This window comes from Passer domesticus, chromosome 3 (genome assembly GCF_036417665.1).
Source record: "Passer domesticus isolate bPasDom1 chromosome 3, bPasDom1.hap1, whole genome shotgun sequence".
In the NCBI taxonomy this organism is placed as follows: Eukaryota; Metazoa; Chordata; class Aves; order Passeriformes; family Passeridae; genus Passer; species Passer domesticus.
In genome coordinates, this window is record NC_087476.1 from 93,386,829 (window position 1) to 93,405,536 (window position 18,708).

Genomic DNA, 18,708 nt, shown 5'->3' on the forward strand with positions numbered 1-18,708 from the left:
CTAACATTCAGCTCAAAAGGCTCCTCTTTCATAGCAGGCTCAGAAATTCTGTTTAGTGAGCTGCACATCTAGTTACCAGAATACAGTTATCAAGAATACTCACAAAGCGGAAGAAATCCTTGAGTTTATTCCAGAAAAAAAAAAAAAATTCATTAACCTTCTTTCCAACTGTCCCCAGTACAGGGAACATAAACATAATTTGGCTAATATGATTAGCAGTTTTCCATTAGTAACCCAGACAACACTGTGAGAACTTCTGGACTGTGCCCATGAACCTGTGGCATATCACAAGATCTGTCTGGGAGATTTTTCTCACCAACAGGTTCCAAAATTATAAGCAATTCTCAAGGCAGCTTGAAAATCATGGAAGGCAGTAAGAGCATTTTAAATGGTCTTTCCAAAACGCTGTTTTTCCCTACCCATGGCATTAGCAAGGACCTGAAATTCATCCATTTGAGGGAAGCTGTTAACTTTCCACACCACAGCAGCTGTACCACAGCAAGTCACGTGTCTAGAATGGAAGTGTTCAGTCTTCTGCATGCAGCTGTAGCCACCCACCCACAGCACTACCAACCACTCCACTCTCAGGCTGGCTAGTGGAAGAGCTCCAGGCAGCACTGGCAGCAAGCTCTTTCTACAGCCAGGTTCTCACTTTATGCTCTTTGTAACCCCTTCATCAAACCTCTAAACAGAGGAAAATCAAATGTCAGAAGAGAGAAGAAAATGCACAAATTTGACTTTAATCAAGCAAAGGAAATTTCATCACCTATGATTTTGCCAGTTAATGCATCCTTAAAGTAGCTTGCATGCATGCAATTCCTTAGTTTATGTTTGGGCAATTACCACTTATTCCTCAAAGCCAGGCAGCTGCCAGAACTGGTTTTAAGAGCCACAACTAAAGGAGCTGTCTGGGGCCTCAGAGGCCCATTAGCCTAACCAGAACATCAGGGCAAGTCACCTAGTGCATGAGAAAAGTAGAACTCTACACACTAATCTTTGTCCAGGATCAGAGTAACCTGACATTTGTTTTATTCACCACAGCCCTCCCACTTGCCTCACTGGAAGGCTACACCTACAGCACGGAAGTAGAGCAAAAGGTGGCTAATCTATCCCCTAGTCTGGCAAAAGGATGAACACATCAATCACATGAAAAGGAGAGTTCTGAACAGTTTGCTGGCATCTCTTCTTTATATTTCATCGAGAGAGACACAGTGACTTAAAACATGCATACTGCACACAGCAGTGGGGCACAGGTTCTAACCCCCAGTTATTTTCCCATCTCCAATCCCACAGCACAGACTTTGCACTTGACAAGTAAACAGGTCTGGGGAGATGGAGTTAACTTGACAAGCTCACAAACTAAAGCTTTAAGAAATCTATTTAATGCATTTACCCAACGATGAACATGAGCAAGAAAAGCCCCTTTTGCTATGGACAAAGTTAGCACTTACTTTAATGAATAGTTTGAACACAGCTTCCAATGCCAACAAGTAAATGAGGCAATGGAAATAAATAATAAATTATAAAGATTGATATATTATTTATATAAATAGGTTTATATATTTTATGTATTTATTATATTAATAATTAATTATTATCTATTAATAAAGTAAAATATCTTTCTTTACTGTTTCCCATGCAATATGTAGGATACTTTTATTGTGCAGCTAAACACCACCAATGTTAATGGTATTTTTAGCATTTAAATACTACCAAGGTCTATTTAGCATTTTTGGTTTTCCCAGCACTTACTCATAGCTGTTTCACTAGCAACTGGAGTAGATGAAATCTGAGCCACTTGACCTGAAATGCTTCATAGACTAGTTGTAAAGGACATTTGGGGTACAAGTTTTGGGATTGTGCCATTCACCCATGATTTGCTGATATCACCTGTGGTGTTGATGATGACTGCCAGACCATTGTGCTGCATTAACATCACACAGACTGCTTATCTCTTATCTCTTCCTCAAGTGATTTACTAGATCTTCCTAGGGCACATATGTATGAAACCTTTTGCACAGCCTTAGGTTCAGCAAGGAAGATTTTTAGAGGACAGGAACAAGAAACATAAATCTGAGCAGGATTTCTTCTCCCCTTGTTTCTTTTGAATGGTAATATAGTAAGTCTGATCATCCTTTAGCCTCCCCTACCTCTGCTAGGGCTTATTTACACCATCACTGTGCCAAAAAAACCCCACACATAAACCTTCTTCCACTCACAATCATGACAGCCACACCTACTCTATGTTCATGAAGAAGTTTGGTTTGAGTTTGCCTTGACTTTTACACTAATGAGGTGCAAGCAACAAACAGCTCTGCTCCTCTCCATGCTGAGGTGACAGCATGGTTCAAGGAGAAAGGTTCTACCCAGTCAGATGATTAGGTCTCAAGTCTTTCTAAGTCTAGAAGAGAATTCAGAGACACCTTGAAAATGTTTTAGTGCTTCAATCTAATTCAATGATATTTTTTTCTTCCCACACCACAACCTCAAGCAGCACATTTTAACTTCTCCCTTTACACACATTTATACTCGCTGGCCAATAAACAAAATAAAAGTTGCTGAAATGCTCCTACATGCCTGAAACAGTAAGATAAACCTGAAGCAGTGTGGGCCCCTAAAGCAGTCAACACCCAGCAGTGAAGACTTCCACAGGAATCTTAACACAATCTGCTCTGCAGGGCCATTCCCTTCCCAAAAGGATGGCGGGAAGTCAGTTCAGAAGACAGAGTCAGCATCTTTAAACCAGCCAGCTAATAAATTCATTTTTCCTTGCTGGTGAATCAAAAAAACAGGACACTTATCACTTTCACTGATAATTTTCCCCAAAGATAAAAAGTACAATCTATTAAGAAGGGAGCAACCATCAAGAGAAGAAAAGAGAACTTTGCCTTTTGCTCAGAAACTCCTGGCACAGGAGTATCAACTATTGCTTATTTCTTAAATATGTGAAATGGAACCAAGGGAACTGAGTTAATATATCTGGAATTTTAGCCAGTGGATTAAAACTGACTACATCATGCTCAGAATTACTCAAAAACTTACGAGATGTAACAACAAGATTAGACTGATTTTCAAAGGTGCTCCCACTGCACCCAGTGAAGATGTTCAGAGTGGGCTGTTTACCTGCCCTGGGCTGCACAAGCTCTGCTGCAGCCACACAGCTGAGCCCAGGAGCTAACTTGCTCATCTCTGTACAAAACTGCTGTTTCACAACAAAAGTAGCAAAAAGTCCCTGAAGTCCTCAATTATATTCCAGAAGAGTATTTAAGCTGCTAAATCATTCAGGCACTTTCAAAAGATTTCCTCAAGTTTGCAAATCTAATTGCTCATCTAAGCTCAATTCAACTCAATTTTAAAAATCAGCTAAATTGGTGCTAATGCTGATGACACTAAAAATGCCCTTAAAATCATTTAAGGTTAATTTGATAATTTACCAACATAAAGGTTAAGCTGACTAAAGGTGTTTTTTTTAATACAGAATTTTACAGAATTTAATTGGCTTGGCTATAATGGTAGGAAAATAGCTTCTTCAAACTTCTCTAATACTGACAAGCTCATAAATTTACTTCACGTAATTCTCCTCTAGATTAAAAAAAAAGTCAGAGGAAAATTACACCAATAAATACAGTTTTTGTTCTAACACAGATACTTGCATTTTTGAGGATATTTAGCAAGTGATCACCAGTAGGGAAAAAGCACTCTTCTTTCCCCAACTTAAATCATCTTTCATGTAAGGAGTAACTCTCTTGTATAAAAAATGCTGCTGTGAATAGGTCTAGACTTTACACAGCCATGGGTCACTAATTTAATTAGATTTCAAAGCAACTATTCTACCTTTACACTGAATACAATACTTCCTGTACCCTCCCTCATACTAAAAGGAATAAAACAATCTGCCAGAGGTTTACACCTCAATGCATGAGGAAACAACAACAAAGTGTACACACAATACCCTGAGTTACAGATGGGGATTATATTGTTCCACTTATTAGGGAAACCTTAACTACCTGCTAAGTTGGTATTTTTAGCAAGGAAAACAGCAGCTTTTCTCTTTTCTGGTGAGAAGTGATTCTGTTTGACCTGCTCTGCTCAGAAGATAACTGCCATCATCCAACCTCAGTAACTTCCCCTACTAAATATGAGCTTTTGCACATACTAAAAACATAAAACAAGCCTCTCTGAATGAATAAAATAAATTTTAAAAGTGAACTTCACTGGTAACAGTAGAAGTCCTTGCCTTCTATAAGAAAACAGTAGGGCTTGTAGGGTTTTGCTTGGGGGTAAATAGTGGGGTAGAGTGAGGATAGGAGCCTGTGGTGTATCAGCATTTGGTCTTTTCTCCTTCCAAACGAAAATGCAGCCCAAATTTTCACAGGGTTCTTGTATCACATGTGTTACCACACATTTCTGACTCCACAAGCTTACTGCTTCTGTGATCTGAGTGATCTGAAGCTGCATGGATTAGTTACCTGAGGAGATTGGGGGTTTTGCCCTCACCAAAAGCCACGAGGGAACCACAAGAAACCAAGTTCATATTCTCCTCCAGGAGCTCATGTAGCACTTCAAAGAATTACACAAGATAGGAGCTTTCACTGGAAGTGAAAGCACACTATAATAGACAGGATCATTTGCTTCCAGTTTCACCATCTATAAATGACATGAAAATACCTATTATTTCACACTATCATACTGTTACATGTTTCTGCTGTTATTCAGCAACACGCATGTAAAGGAGAACCATGCTACAAAAACTCTACGAACAGCCTATGCAAATAACTTTGCTACTGTTAACAACAGTCCAACTTCACCTTACTCTGCTGAACAGGATGCTAATTCAGCCTTGGTCTGACTGTAACACACAAGTACATAACTTTTCTTACTCTACTCTTCCACATGAAAACAAGATGCCAGCTTGCATCACACAGGATGAGCAGGGGTAGTTGCCAGGCTATAATCACCAATTCTTCTGTATCCCAATATAAATGAAGCACTTATGACATTGATTCCCTAAGCTGACAATAAATGCAGTTCTTCTGCAGGCAGCTATAGGCTACTCCTCCCTTACATGCTGTGTACACAGTGAGAAAAGAAGATTTTGTAAGGAGTAGATATGAAGATGTTAGCACCAAAATTTCTGGCAAGTCTAGAGTTTGTAATTTGTGAACAGCATTCCTCCTCTCTGTATGGCAAATTAGCAGCAGTAAAAGATTAAACACACCACAACCTATTCCTACAGTGCAGTATTTCTGGAAATATAATGGCTACTAGGACACAACACTTTTGATGCACAAATGAAGCTGAAATTATAATTGTCTCTTAACTCTCTCCTTTTAGCTAGTGGTAATGGTAATGACATAAAAGTGAAACAATTATAGAATGTATGAAAACAGGTTTCTAAACATCCATTCCTATTTCTGATCTCACGTCATCTTTCTGATCTCATGACAAAACTACTGGGCCACAATACTAATTTATCATCATATAATGGAAATGGAAGGTCAGTTCATTTACCATACCCAGTAATTTGTTATAAAGTAAGAATTTTAAAGAGAGCTGTTTCACAGCTTCTATGAATTTCAGTCTATGGGTTCAGTTATCTTGAAGTCAGTGCTGTGATGAAAAATCAGACTGTCATGGTATGAAATCTTCAAAAAAATAAGCAGATATTTGAATGCAATTTAAAAATTCCCACGACAGAGAGGTCTGGTGATCCGTGAAATGTCTAAACCACAGACACAAACATATTGCATACTCTCACATGAACATGAAAAGAAAGGGGCTAAATGAAAGCAAACAAACAACATACAGAGATGAGCTTATTTTAATCTGGTTATAAATAAAAACCACAAGGGAAAAATTGTTCCCCCAAAAGCTAGAAAGCAAATCACAAAAAGTGAAGAGTTTAGTGGGGAAAAAAGATCACAGGCAGGAACACCAATGATGAAAAATGAACATGAAAGGAAACTGAATTATCTCTTTTCAAATGCAGCGTTCTTTTCTAGTCACAGAAGACAGACATTCATTTCGTTTCAAGAAGTTTAAATGAACAAATTGGAAGGCACAGCTAAGTGTAACTAAGGGGTTAACAGAAGTTTGGGGAGTGGGGTCCCTATCCTAATTAGGAACATAGCAAATAAAAACAATTATTATGTTATCTTCTCAATTATGGTCCCTTCAGCTCTACAAAGTGGTAAGCTATAAGAGCAAGCAATGAGGTGACGTAAGTATTAATTAGGAGACAAGGACAGAGCTCTCATCCAGTTACAGGAAAATATCCCTTGGCACCAGGATACAACAGGGAAGAAGGGAGGAGACACAGGAGTCAGAGAGAGAACCCAGCACTGTATTATTCCCAAAGAAAGTACCATCTTGAGACCCTTGAGGATGCCCTGAAGGCCAGCACTGGAGACCGGAGGCACATGCACACAGAGCCCCTTGATACTCAAGAAAGCTGTAGCTGGGACTAGAGAAACTGTCAGAGCTGTGGGATTTAACAGGAAGATGAAAGCTGTCCATGCCATATCCCTCCTTTTACCTTCTTCTACCTCATAGCTCCGTGCTACGAACAGTGAACAGTGCCAGCTCAAAACCATACTTGCCACATGAGCAGATTCCTGGCTACTTCTATCTACAACAGTGGCAAACATAATTTTACTGCCTTTTCTTATTTTTTTTAAACCACAGAGCTGCTTTATCTCCAACCTAGCAGAAGTTCACATGGAGAGGGCTGACTAATTTGAACTGACTACATACAAGCTGGTACAAGCATTACTGAGTAGCACAGACCAGGGACCACCAGAGAGGGATGAGCTTGGTAGTAAACTCTGATTTATTCCTAACACATGGAAGAATGTGTCAGCAAAGACTCTCAAAGTGAAGCACGCTAATTAGTTAAGCCTACTCAAGTTTTGTGGGTATTTTAAAATTAACAGGGTTGAGTAAATTAGGGCAAGCAGACAAAAGGCCCACATCCTTAAATGCACATTGTGGGTATGCTGTGAATTGTCTTTGTTGATCTGGATCTAAATGGATTTCAAGGTCTAATAATGAATCAATGAGTTGAATACTGCTTACCAGATTCCTATCTGTGATTAGGCTCTTATTACAACATGGGATTCAAGGAGTGTCTTGCACTGCATTATTAGACCATAGCTAGTATTAAAGAACTTTCAAACTGAAATTATATGTATATTGACTCACCACAGCACAAACCATAAAGCCGAGTCCTGCTGTTGCCTTTTTTACATTTCCATGTAATCATATGCAAATTAAACCAAGAACAGTAAAAGCAAAATAATAAAGCATGGTGGGCATCAAATTTGGTGTTATCTTTTATGGTACATAATTCTAGGAGATGGAAGTTAGCAAGAAATTTGTGATGAGAAAAGAAATACTTTTGCCTCCAAAACATTCAATAATATCTAAAAGTAATGTTAACATACCTCCTTCATTGCTCTTTTTTCCCGACTGTGCCACTTGTATCACTTCAGCAGCAGCATCCCTTACTACCAAGTCTTCATTCTGCAGCAGTAGAATCACACATTTCCACAGACCAAGGGTATCAGACAGTCCTATATTTATTTGTGGAGAAAAATCAGAGTTCTATTTCTTATATGCATTCAAAGAAGTTAGAAAGCTGTGTTTCCATACCTAAACACAAGACATCAAAAGGCATTGGCAAATCACTGAGAAAAAGACTAGCAATACAACCAAAGTATTTTCAGCATCTGTGAACTTTATCTAGGTAGCAGACTCAGCTTGGTTTAAACAGTGGGCAACAGATAAGAGAATGGGCCTCTCTATCTGGGTTCAACTTTAGTCGTGAGCACTCTCTATTTTCTACAATTTCTAGAAGTGCAGAATTCCTGTTCGGCAACTTCAAAAATTCTGCGGCTGGAGATTGATCAATGATCAACACACTGATCATGGATTTGCTGCTGCATCTGCCAGGAGCAGAGCCTGCCAAACAAAGCTTTCCTCAGATACTGCCAGTAGTGCTGAACAAAAGTGCCATTCCCTGCTGGAAACAGCAACTGATGGTCACACCTTCCAGGGATCTACCTGTCACCTCCTTTTCCCACATCCACCTGTCCCCAGCACTCACCAGCAGGCCCTGCCAGCCTTTCACCCACTCTCTGTTGGAAACAAGTTCAATCCATGGGGTGATTACACAGATAAAACTAACCAGAGAGAAGTGCCAAGAGGGAGGTGCTGATCTGCTAATGCCCAAGCAGGCAGACAGCACACACCACCCCAGTGGCAATCCACACCTCCCAAGCCATGCTTCCCTTGCAGACCCTCGTGCCACTTACTGCTGCCACACCATGCATGACTAGCTCAAGTCTGCACTCCTAGGTTTGCTGGGGTATTTTTCAGCTCACTTTTCAGGTCTTGTTGAACATCCTTATTAAAGGAATTCACTGGAAGCTCACTTTAAGATGGAGCCAGCTGTGAGATATTACTTTCTGGTGACCACAGACAACACCAGAGTTGCGTTTCTTTGCTGTTTTTTTTCTGCCATGCTTTCAGCAGGTTTGTCAAAGATTTGTATTACAAGGCTAGCCAGACAAATACATAGCTGTATTTCACTGCTTGGCCAAAGTAAATTGCTCTAGGCTTTACTACACAGGCAGAAGAAGCATTCCTGTATTACCTGTAACTTCCCTATGGGGGAATAGCATGAAGTATAACTACTTCAGAAAGAAGTTGCTTTTTTTCCTAGCATGACACATTCAATAACATTATACTGGTAAAGCTAGGGCAGAATAATTATTCCGTTAGAGATTCAATATTCAGATTTCCCACCTAAACAAGTTTCTATTGTATCTCCAGAAGCAGTGGAAGTTTACAAAGGGAATTTGCATAAAGACCTCTTCTGAGCCCTCAAGCAGCTTGATGAAGAGATGATGGGGTCACCCAGAACACACAGACTGGCATTCATTCTCTTTCTCTTAGGAACATAGTAATGGAAGCTGTTGGGACTGACTACAACTCCATTTCATACAACCACAGTTTCCTTTTAACTCCTACTTTTTACTATATGTGGTCAAACAAGCTGATGCAGAGGAAGGCACAGAAGTCACAGCTGTTTACATGCACACAAACCCTTCAAGGGAATTATCCTGGGTTAATATCACTGCAACTAATCCAGCCCACGACCTTGCTTTGCCAAACTCCTCACTGCAGTACTGAAAGTTTCACAGTTGTGAAGATCCCCAGATGGACAATTCTAGGTACTATGAAGGGTCAGCTCCACATCTTTCTTCCCCTGGACCAATTTTCAGAGCAAAGAGAGAAGTTGGTTTGCCCACTGAGGCTTTGGGCTCTGTTTTCTGGGCTGTTTGGGGAGCATTTATTTTTGTTTACTTGTCTGTTTTCATTTGTTTTGTTAGGATTTTACATAGGATACAAACTGCTCTATGCTTTATTTCAGACCTTCACATCTGTCTGACTAGAAAGCATGGAAATCAGCAACTGTTTTGACAAGATCAAAGAGGAAACTGTTGTCCATCATCTATGGACCACATCCAAATAACAACAGATGAGTAGCACAGCATTTGGGAGGTTTTCACTCCAATACTTCTACTGTCTTCGTTTGACATAAAATGGTAATGATGTCTGTATTATGAAGAGCTTAATCTACATAGTGAAGGTTAAGATTTCCAGAGCTGATAATATAAACACTTAATAGCCCAATGTCTACCTCATATAGATTTAGCTCTGGTGAATGTTACCAATACCTCTTAAAAGGTACATCTCAAAATAATACCTAATTTTTCCCAAAACCACTATCTACAGATTAAGAAATATATTGTTCTTTTTGTATAAGAGATATTTGCATCCAGGCCACATGGATAGGCTGAAGCTACTTAAACTAAAAACATTTACATAACTACACTGGAATGACGTATCATGGAGTTAAAAGTATCTAAAACTGTCTGTCCTATTCAGGATGCAAAAGAATTTCTTTATCATCTAGTACTACCTATTCTTGCATATCTCCTGGCCCTTTAGTCACAAAATTTTCTATTCACCGAAGGCGCAGGGGAGGGAAGCTAAAAGAAATCACCATCTATACTCCAGAACAAACAGTTTCACTGAGCTTTGCCTCCCAGTCACTAATGTACTCATGAATAAGGCCATGTAGGTTTTTTCTGTTCTCCTTCTTTCTTTGTTTTCTAAAGAGATGGTCTAATGTTAACTTCACACAAAAATCCTTATACCTGGAGATATAATGTGATCCAATTATTAATCATTCTTATAGTAGATCGTGTCTCTCATTTCTAGACCAAAGACCTCCATTACAACATCGAGCCAGCACAGCTTTGTGGCACTCCCAGTGTTAAACTAAACTAAACTATGTCCAGCTCAACAGAGTACTACAGAAAGATTCAAGTCACAGAACAATTGCAAACAAGTAATTCCGTACACCAGTGTATAGTGACCTGGAGACATAACAACATCTCATGTGCCCCTCTGTTGAGTTATTGCCAGAGGCTGGGCACCTGTGCTTTTTCTACCAGAATTTAAATAAATCTATATGTTTAGTAGTGAAATCCTATTAAAATTTTCAAAAAACCCCTGTTTCATGTAATTATGTTTTGACTGTGCATACACATACATTTGAAATCATGTATTAATGGATTTCATCAAAAAAGATCCAGAAAATTACTTTTGAGCTACTTACCAAGAACGAGCTTCTCACTGCTCAGAAGGAATGATGTTATACTTTTAAGAACTTCAGCAGCTGCTAACAGCATCTCTGTCTCTTGCTCATCTCCACAAAAATACACTATCTGCTGAACCCATTTTTTCAAGACTTCTTCTGAAATCTGAAGGCACAGAACATGTGAGAAGCATGCTGTAACTCTTACCATCACATTAAACTATGGCCTGCCTAAGGGATACTACTCATTAGTAAATGCCCAGTTTTTTCAAAGTGGTGAAACCCACATGAACATTTAAAAGTTGGGAAATTTTCTTTAAGTTAGAGCACCATTCACAGGCAAGTCTTTGACTCTATCCCTTCACAGCAGAGTCACCAATTACCACAGAAGTCAAAGCATATTTTTGTGTCCTCAGTCCTTCCACACATGCAAGCCAAGGACAAATACACTGGTCCTTTGCTGAATTTCAGCGTGTTCCTCTCTGCCCATCCCTCCAGCTTGTCCAGGTCCTTCTGCAGAGCCTTCTGGGGTACTATCCACTGCTCCCAGCTTTGTGCTGTCAGTGAACTTGCTGAGGAGGCACCTGCCCCTTCACCAAGTCACTGATGAAGAAGTTAAACAATACTGGGCCCAGTATTGACCCTTGGGACACCACTAGTGACAGGGCTCCAACTAGACCCTGTGACACTGCTTATGACTCTCTGGGATGTGCTATTCAGCACTTCTCAACCCATCTCATTAACTGAGGGATTAATGAAACCTCAGTCATACTCTGCCTCATTTTGCCTGGTACAGGGCCATGTACCTGCACTGCACAAAGGGACACAGCCAGAGCGCATCCTACAGATTCTGGAGCAGGTGAGAACAAAAAATAAGAATCTCCCAAGATGTTACAATGACTGAAATTTCAAGCAGACACATGGACTGTATTTAGAAAGACAGAACTTAACTTTTACCTCATCTTAAAAACTTAACTTTCTACCTTAGAGAAAATCCCTTCCACAGATGTAAATACTGAATGCAAGCTCAAAGAAAGACTTTAGATGGAAATCTGATGTACCTGGTCTTTCCCAAAGCCAAAAACTCTCTCTGTAGGTATCTCTTAGATCTCCCATGATTTATATGCTTATTAGAGAAAGTTGTTGCAGCATTTTTATTTAAGATTTTTACAGCATTTTTCATTAATTCTATTTTGTTATGTTAACTTTAAGTAGCCACACTATGCCTTTCCTTTAACTAAAAAGATTTATTATCATAATTCATGCTCCTCAACTCTTGTGTGCAAATCTGATTTTATATTTTTTTATAATGAGACATGGTTATTAGCATATAGTAAGAAACCATTCTGCTGCTCATTCTATGAAAAATAATAGCTTTGTAAAGAAAATCATCTTCCTTTTAAAACGGATCATGAGAGTTTTGTTTGTTTTAAAATATATACTAAGTGGATTTGAAAATATTTTTTAAAATGTCTAGCGCTAAAGCTGCTTTTGCACTGCTCTCCACATACATATGTGACATCACAGACTGACAATTTAAAATCAAAAGAAATCTGAGCTGGCTGGGAACTGCACCCAACCACTGCTTCAGCTTCGTGCCTTCCCACCCGACATGCTCTCCTGTGGGCTCTCCAAAAATCAAGAAACCACAACAAAGCTGCACTTCAGTAAATGGGCTGGATTCCAAACAAGGATTAAACACCACAGGCATTTCCTTTTCTACATTATAGTGACCATTTTGGATGAGCTCAGAGGCTGAAATTACTCCATCAAAATATTTATGCATGTATTTAACTTGAAATTACTTTGAGAGGGATGTACTGAGATGATATTCATGGCTGTGTCATTTCAGAACATGGCAGTGTATTCAGAGAGGAAGATATAATGATGAATGCCAAAAATTATGAATGGACACAAGAAAACACAAGCTTAGGGCTTGGATTTAAAAGAAGACACACTACTGCAATCACTAAAAACTCCAGGATTACAAAACTGTTAACCAGCTCCATTTCCCTTACCTGCTGATGGTTCTGCAAAAGGTGGATAATCAATTTGGAGGCAAATTTGAGAGCTATGGTTTGACCTTCAGGGCTGAGAAAAAAAGGCAAAGGACATATCAAAAAGCTAGCTATTTCTGTCATCATTTCATCTCTAGAAGAAAACCAGCCAGCTCTTAATTATTTCTGATGATCATCAATGGATATTCTTCAAACTGAGCACTTGAAGCTTTTACATTAGAGATCTAGATGTTAGCTAAGTTCTCAGCTGACATGCAAATAAAACATGCCCTTACTTTCACTTCTCTCCTGTTTACTTTCTATTTACATACTTCTCATAGAACAACATATTTGAAAATGGAACCGGAGTCAAATAAACCAGACATTATTTTAAATTGTGAACAAATGCATCTCTTGAAGCTAGTATTTAGTGCAGGAATATCTCTTCTACAGCTGCTAAGCAAGATCTAAGGATATGGCTCTGGGCACTGTGGCTTCTGAAGCCTATTCCCACCATGGGGAATGGCAACACCCGAGCAGCAAGGCCTGTTATTCCAGCCACTTCCCTCTAACAGCCCCAGTCAGTGTTATTTTACCACCAGTACCTTACTTCATCCCAGAAATGACCACTCCCATCATCATCATTTGAACTTGAATAATTTAGTGCAAATCAGCAGCAAATATGCACAGCTATAAAATGCAGTTCTACACTCTATATCCTTTATATTCAATGTTTGTAACACTGGAATGCAATGTTTGCATGGCTTAAAACACTATCAGAAACAGGATGTCATACCCTTAAGTCTGGACACTGTAAGCCTGTTTGTGCATGCCATTATGAATGCATGGGCACAGCTTCTAATTCAGTAGGACCTACAATCTGGCTCCAGATTTTCAATGCTTTCTGCTGACTTTACAGTCTCTATAAGGAGTGCAAACCCTAAGGATTAGGATTAACCATTTCTGCCAATCCAACAAGTTAAATGAGATCTGTCATTCCTTCTACAAACCATCTGCCCATAAACCAGGATAGGAGGGATGGCAGATTCACAGCGAATGAGTGTAGGGCTGGATCATTAATACTAATTGTTAATTCTACAGTAAAGTGGGTGTTTTCCAATTAGCATTCAGGAAGAACCATGTCCACCAGCTATCACTGGACAGCCAAAGTAACTTCCTGTTTCAGGAACTGTACAACTGGACATTTACAGGGTGCTAGTATGACTTGTGGGCCTTTTGAATAATTCAGATAAAGGTCTTATTTCTCTGAAAAATTCTCATGAACCCACTTTATTCAAATAAACAACACTCTCTTTTCTGAAACACAGATTTTTAAATGAAAGTGCAGTCCCAAAATAATATATTAATGTTCAATGTTGAAAGTGTTTAAGATGTAAGTATTTCAACATGCATGACAGACCATACCTGCTGGAGTTATCTGCAAGGTTTAAACTCCAGGTTAAGAGCTCATTTGGATTCATTTTTATAGAGCATTCAGTCTTTGGAAGCAAATTTCTGAGATCCATATTATAAAGAATTTCCAGCACCTGCAGACACAATTCACAAACAAAGAATTTACAGACAGTCTCAAGAGGAATGTGCACATTTGAGGTCAATAAAACACTGACTTAAGCTCCACTCCAAGAAAAAAAGGATTCTCTCTGGACAGTTCCAAGAAAGGAAAGAGGAAGTTCTTGCTTTTACACAAGAACATCTGTTAAAAAATTATTGCACAGCTCCTGTTCAGTGCAAAAAAACCCCAACTACTCACCTACTATTTAAAAAACATAATGCACATTTGAAATATATTTTCGAAAATTGCAAATATGATCAAAAAATTAAAAACATAATTTACTGAAAACATACAAAATGTCAATAAAAAACACCCTCTTACCTTGCAAAAACACTGGGGATTTGTTTCCTTCAGAGCCATTGTGAGAAGAGTGTCTTCCAAATCAGTGGGTAAACATAATACACCTCCTCTTCCTTCTGCAATCTGCTTGGAATTTCTTTGTTTCAGGCACAGCAGTATTGCTTCCAATGCCAGCAGACGCACTTCATGGAACTCACAGTGCAGGAGATGAGCTACTGACAGTGAGGGCTTGGCCATTTCTTTTGCAGCAGCTGAACTACAGCTCTGGATGTCAGGACCTGCAGCCACTGACAGCACTGATATTACAAGTTTGGTGATGCTCTGGAGATACTGTATCAGTCCTGGTACTGCAGATGAGTAGGGAATACCACACACCAATTCAGAATCTGAAATTACTCTTTTCATCTCTTCCCAAAAGTCAAGCACTTGCATTCCTGCAATGAGAGTGGCACTCAGTAAAGTGAACAAATAGATGATGTTGCCATCTGCTCCAGACCGTGAAGCTGACAAATATCAGGTGTGCAAAAGGTATCATAAGGTAAATTCAGGCATGAAATGAAAATCACAGTTCTCCTTCATTTTAAACTGATTCCAAATTATAAAAAGCTTTGTTAGATATTACATGTATTCATATTTAAATCAAAAGACACAAGGACACAAAGTTTCCTGAAACTGTGATTGTTCAACACATGAGTTGAAAGTTTCAAACAACTTAAAACATGCTACAGTACCTTGCAGACTGCCTGCAATCTTTACCAACTACATTTGTTTGGTAAGTATTTCTTTCAACCAAGCTAGTAATATAATATTGCAAATTGTACAAACCTACCATTTCTGCCATTGCAGAAAGTGATTAACAGAAATAAACCATTAAATATATGTGGGAAAAAATGTGGATAGTTAGCTCTAAAGTCAGAGACTGGACTGAACATAGTCTGTCTGTCAGACTACTCAGCTGCAACTGAAATCAGGAGAAATTATAACAGAGGCCATTCTGATAACATTGAAAATCTCATTCCTTCATAGTTTTAGTCAGAAAAAATTGCTATAAAGAAGATGCCCCTTCAAGATAAACAGACCTGTTCTGTATCAGTCTGAAGAGTTTACTTATTAAAAAATCCAGGATACTTTTCCTATTCTTATTTATTTTGAACAGTTAACATAGGTAAGAAAAACAAAGGAGCTGCACTGTATGTATCAGCCCAGGAACTGAGACATTTCAGCCATTTACACTGGTGCACCCTTGTCCACATGGCCCAGCACAGCCTGAGAACCTTCTTTAGTGCTGGCCACCTCCTGGAGTGAACAAAGAGGACATTGCCATCTGTGACACCAGAGGGTTTCAGGCTTCAGCAGAGCTGGCAACATAGACACAAAATAAAGAAAAAAGTCATCAATGGTCCTATTTCACACCCACATAGACTGAAATACTCATGTGCCTTGAGTTCAACCTTCTCCATCATCATCAGGAATAAACCATTTTATAATATTGAAATCATTTTGCCCAGTTCAGTGTCTGCATAGCTTGTACCATAAGAAAATGAACATGCTATACTTCACAAAATTTAAATGTAAGTAGGTGAAAATCACAAAAGAACAGAGAACAGTGCCACTAGTGCTAAGGGATGTAGGAAGTTTTTTGTTTTTTTAAAGGTAAAAATGCTCTAAAGGCAAATACAAGATTAAACAAACTTACATTTCTCCAGTATCTGCAAGATGACAATTCATTGTCATGTAACTTTGCTATTTATAATTAAACACTGAGCACTGCTAAAAGCCTGTCCAAATAGCCCTACTAAATTCCTGAATCTGACATGAAGCCACAGCACAAATATAGATTCATTTTGTTGTCCATGAAGACATTTCCCTAAGCCTTCTATTTACAGTTAAATATCCTGCCCTTTCATATTCAGATTCCTCTAAAGCCACCTTAATTTGTTTGACATTTACACAGAAAGTTGACATGGTTGTACACTGTCTAGCACATAAGACAGAATCATTTCTGAGTAATTCTGGACACGCTTCAAAGAAATGCAGTATTTGTAAAAAATTTTCAGACATACTGCCCAACCGCTAGCTCTGTCATTCACATTTTCACTACGGTTTCTTTTCTGAAGGGACCTGATGCAGCCAGAGGAACTCCAGTATCAGGGCAAAGCCATCTCACAGCATTATCCTCTACATGACACAGCTGACTTCCGTCTCATAGCAATGCAAACTTGTATCTTTTATTTGCTACATTTCTAAACCCCCTCCAAACACACGGCTTTTACACACTGGCATCACAGCATAAACCAGCATTAACGCCCGTGTCACACGACACGTATCCAACTGCCAGAATTCCTTAATTTCTGAACTGTCTGGTTGCCTTGGAGAGGGATTAGGCCTTCGTCTCAGTTATTACATAGCCTGAGTCCACAGACAGCAGTTTAACAACAGAAATAATCCCAGGCAGCTGAAAGAAAAAGGTTCAAGGTCAAACACCTCTGTTCAAGAAGAGAAACAGCTTCAGTATCGGAGCACTGCACCCTCTCCAATCCCTGCCTGCTCCCCTCCTCAGCTGCCTGTCAGCAACACACCCACCCACTGGCTCAGCTCCTCAAACCAAGGCTGTATTTCTAAGCATGCTGCAGGAGAAATGCTTTAATCTCCTGTCCACGTTGCTTTATACTGAGGTAAGCCACATGCAAGCAGTAATGGGAAAGCTGACAGGATGGAAGGGTCAAAGCTCCAGAGCAGGGAAAGGGAGAGCAGTATTAAGTGCACACAGAGAGAGATTGTTGGTGTCAATGCTGCCAACTTCACCAGAGCCTGCAACTCAACATCAGAGAGAGTGGTGACCCTCCCATGGACTCCAGAAGCTGGCCATGCACTGACCTTCCAACTCAGCAAACTTCCATTTGTACTTTGCAAGGCCAGCACAACTTATCTTTCTGTCGTCATCTTTGAAGGGGAATACTACTTACATATAAAAAACATAGTGGAGCTACTCACTCCCAGAACTACTAGCTTGCAGAGACTGTGATACAAGAGTCTTTGGCAACAGATCTTCTTTTTCTGTACATATAAAATACTTCTCTTTTGGAATACTTCTGGATGACTTCTTTTTTTCCTGTGCAATTGTGAAAGACTGGACACTGTGGCTCATCTATTTTACAGAAAGTCTTTTTAAAACTGGATGTCTCAATGGCAAGGCCGTCAGCAAAATAAGACTGTCTGAATATTTGCTTAGCCTCAGCACACCAGAAAGCAAATCCTTCTGCATTCATCTTGTGCTCCACATGCTTTCCAACGCTCTTTTTTCACACAAATATGTACAAAAGGAAAGAATGCCCCTGTCTTATTACAATGCAGTGGAAATATTCCTGCTTTCAACTTCATCACTAAGAAGTCTTTCCAGGCTTTCATGTAAATGTTTTCTCATCTGCTTAGCTTTAAGTAAACTCTTTCCTTTGGCTTACATCAAAATATCCAACTAAACCAGAAAACCACACTGGTTCCCAAAGCAAATGTCAGCCTCTGTTGTTAAGACACAGTAACGACATACTTTTATTTACAAACAAACATCACTGTACAGTTTGAATGGCCAGCTGCTGTGAGAAGGGAGACTAAATTCTGGCTGACCAAAGAAGGGTCCTGGCAAACAGCAGTCTCTCCAGGATGCTGACAGATGCAAAAGAGCCTTCAAGAATTAAGTGGATTTAGTTTTATTTTTTCCTCCTTAAGGATTGCTTCATTTGTGGGACAGCAACAATTTCAGCCTGCTTCTAGTACAGGAGACATCTTACACAACCACTTGGTTCTCTCCAACACCCGACACAAACATCCTCAGTCCCCCACACTGATATATGCACACATCATCTATGTCACGGCATCTAGGTTTGAGGAGCTGGTTTTTTTAATCCTATTTGTGATCAACTGATGTTCTGTCATGTATATGAAGTAAAATGGTCTTTCACCACCTGAAAATAAAGCGGAAAGGAAGAGGAGCAGAATGGAATCAGCAGATTGGATGAATCTCCAGTTATAAACTTCCTCAAAATTTAGCAGTTCCAAACCTGTACCCTGCCTGTCTTTCTTCTGCTCTTCCCTGCAGTGGCAGGCAGGATCTGCTCAGTCTGTTCCCAGAGTAAGCAGATACATAGAGCAATGACAAAAAATGTCCCTGCTTA

At 39.4% G+C, this 18,708-nt stretch overlaps 1 protein-coding gene across 4 annotated transcripts in view; it reads right to left on the reverse strand.

Annotated features, from left to right (window-relative positions):
• THADA (THADA armadillo repeat containing) overlaps positions 1–18,708 on the reverse strand; it is a 216,324-nt gene that overhangs the window by 20,327 nt on the left and 177,289 nt on the right. For all 4 annotated transcript variants that reach the window (XM_064414399.1, XM_064414401.1, XM_064414398.1 and 1 more), the window contains 5 exons: positions 14,558–14,970; positions 14,089–14,210; positions 12,685–12,757; positions 10,688–10,832; positions 7,443–7,571 (listed from right to left, as the gene is read on the reverse strand). In XM_064414399.1, coding sequence (XP_064270469.1) covers positions 7,443–7,571; positions 10,688–10,832; positions 12,685–12,757; positions 14,089–14,210; positions 14,558–14,970 — 882 coding nt within the window. The remainder of the gene's footprint in view (positions 1–7,442; positions 7,572–10,687; positions 10,833–12,684; positions 12,758–14,088; positions 14,211–14,557; positions 14,971–18,708) is intronic.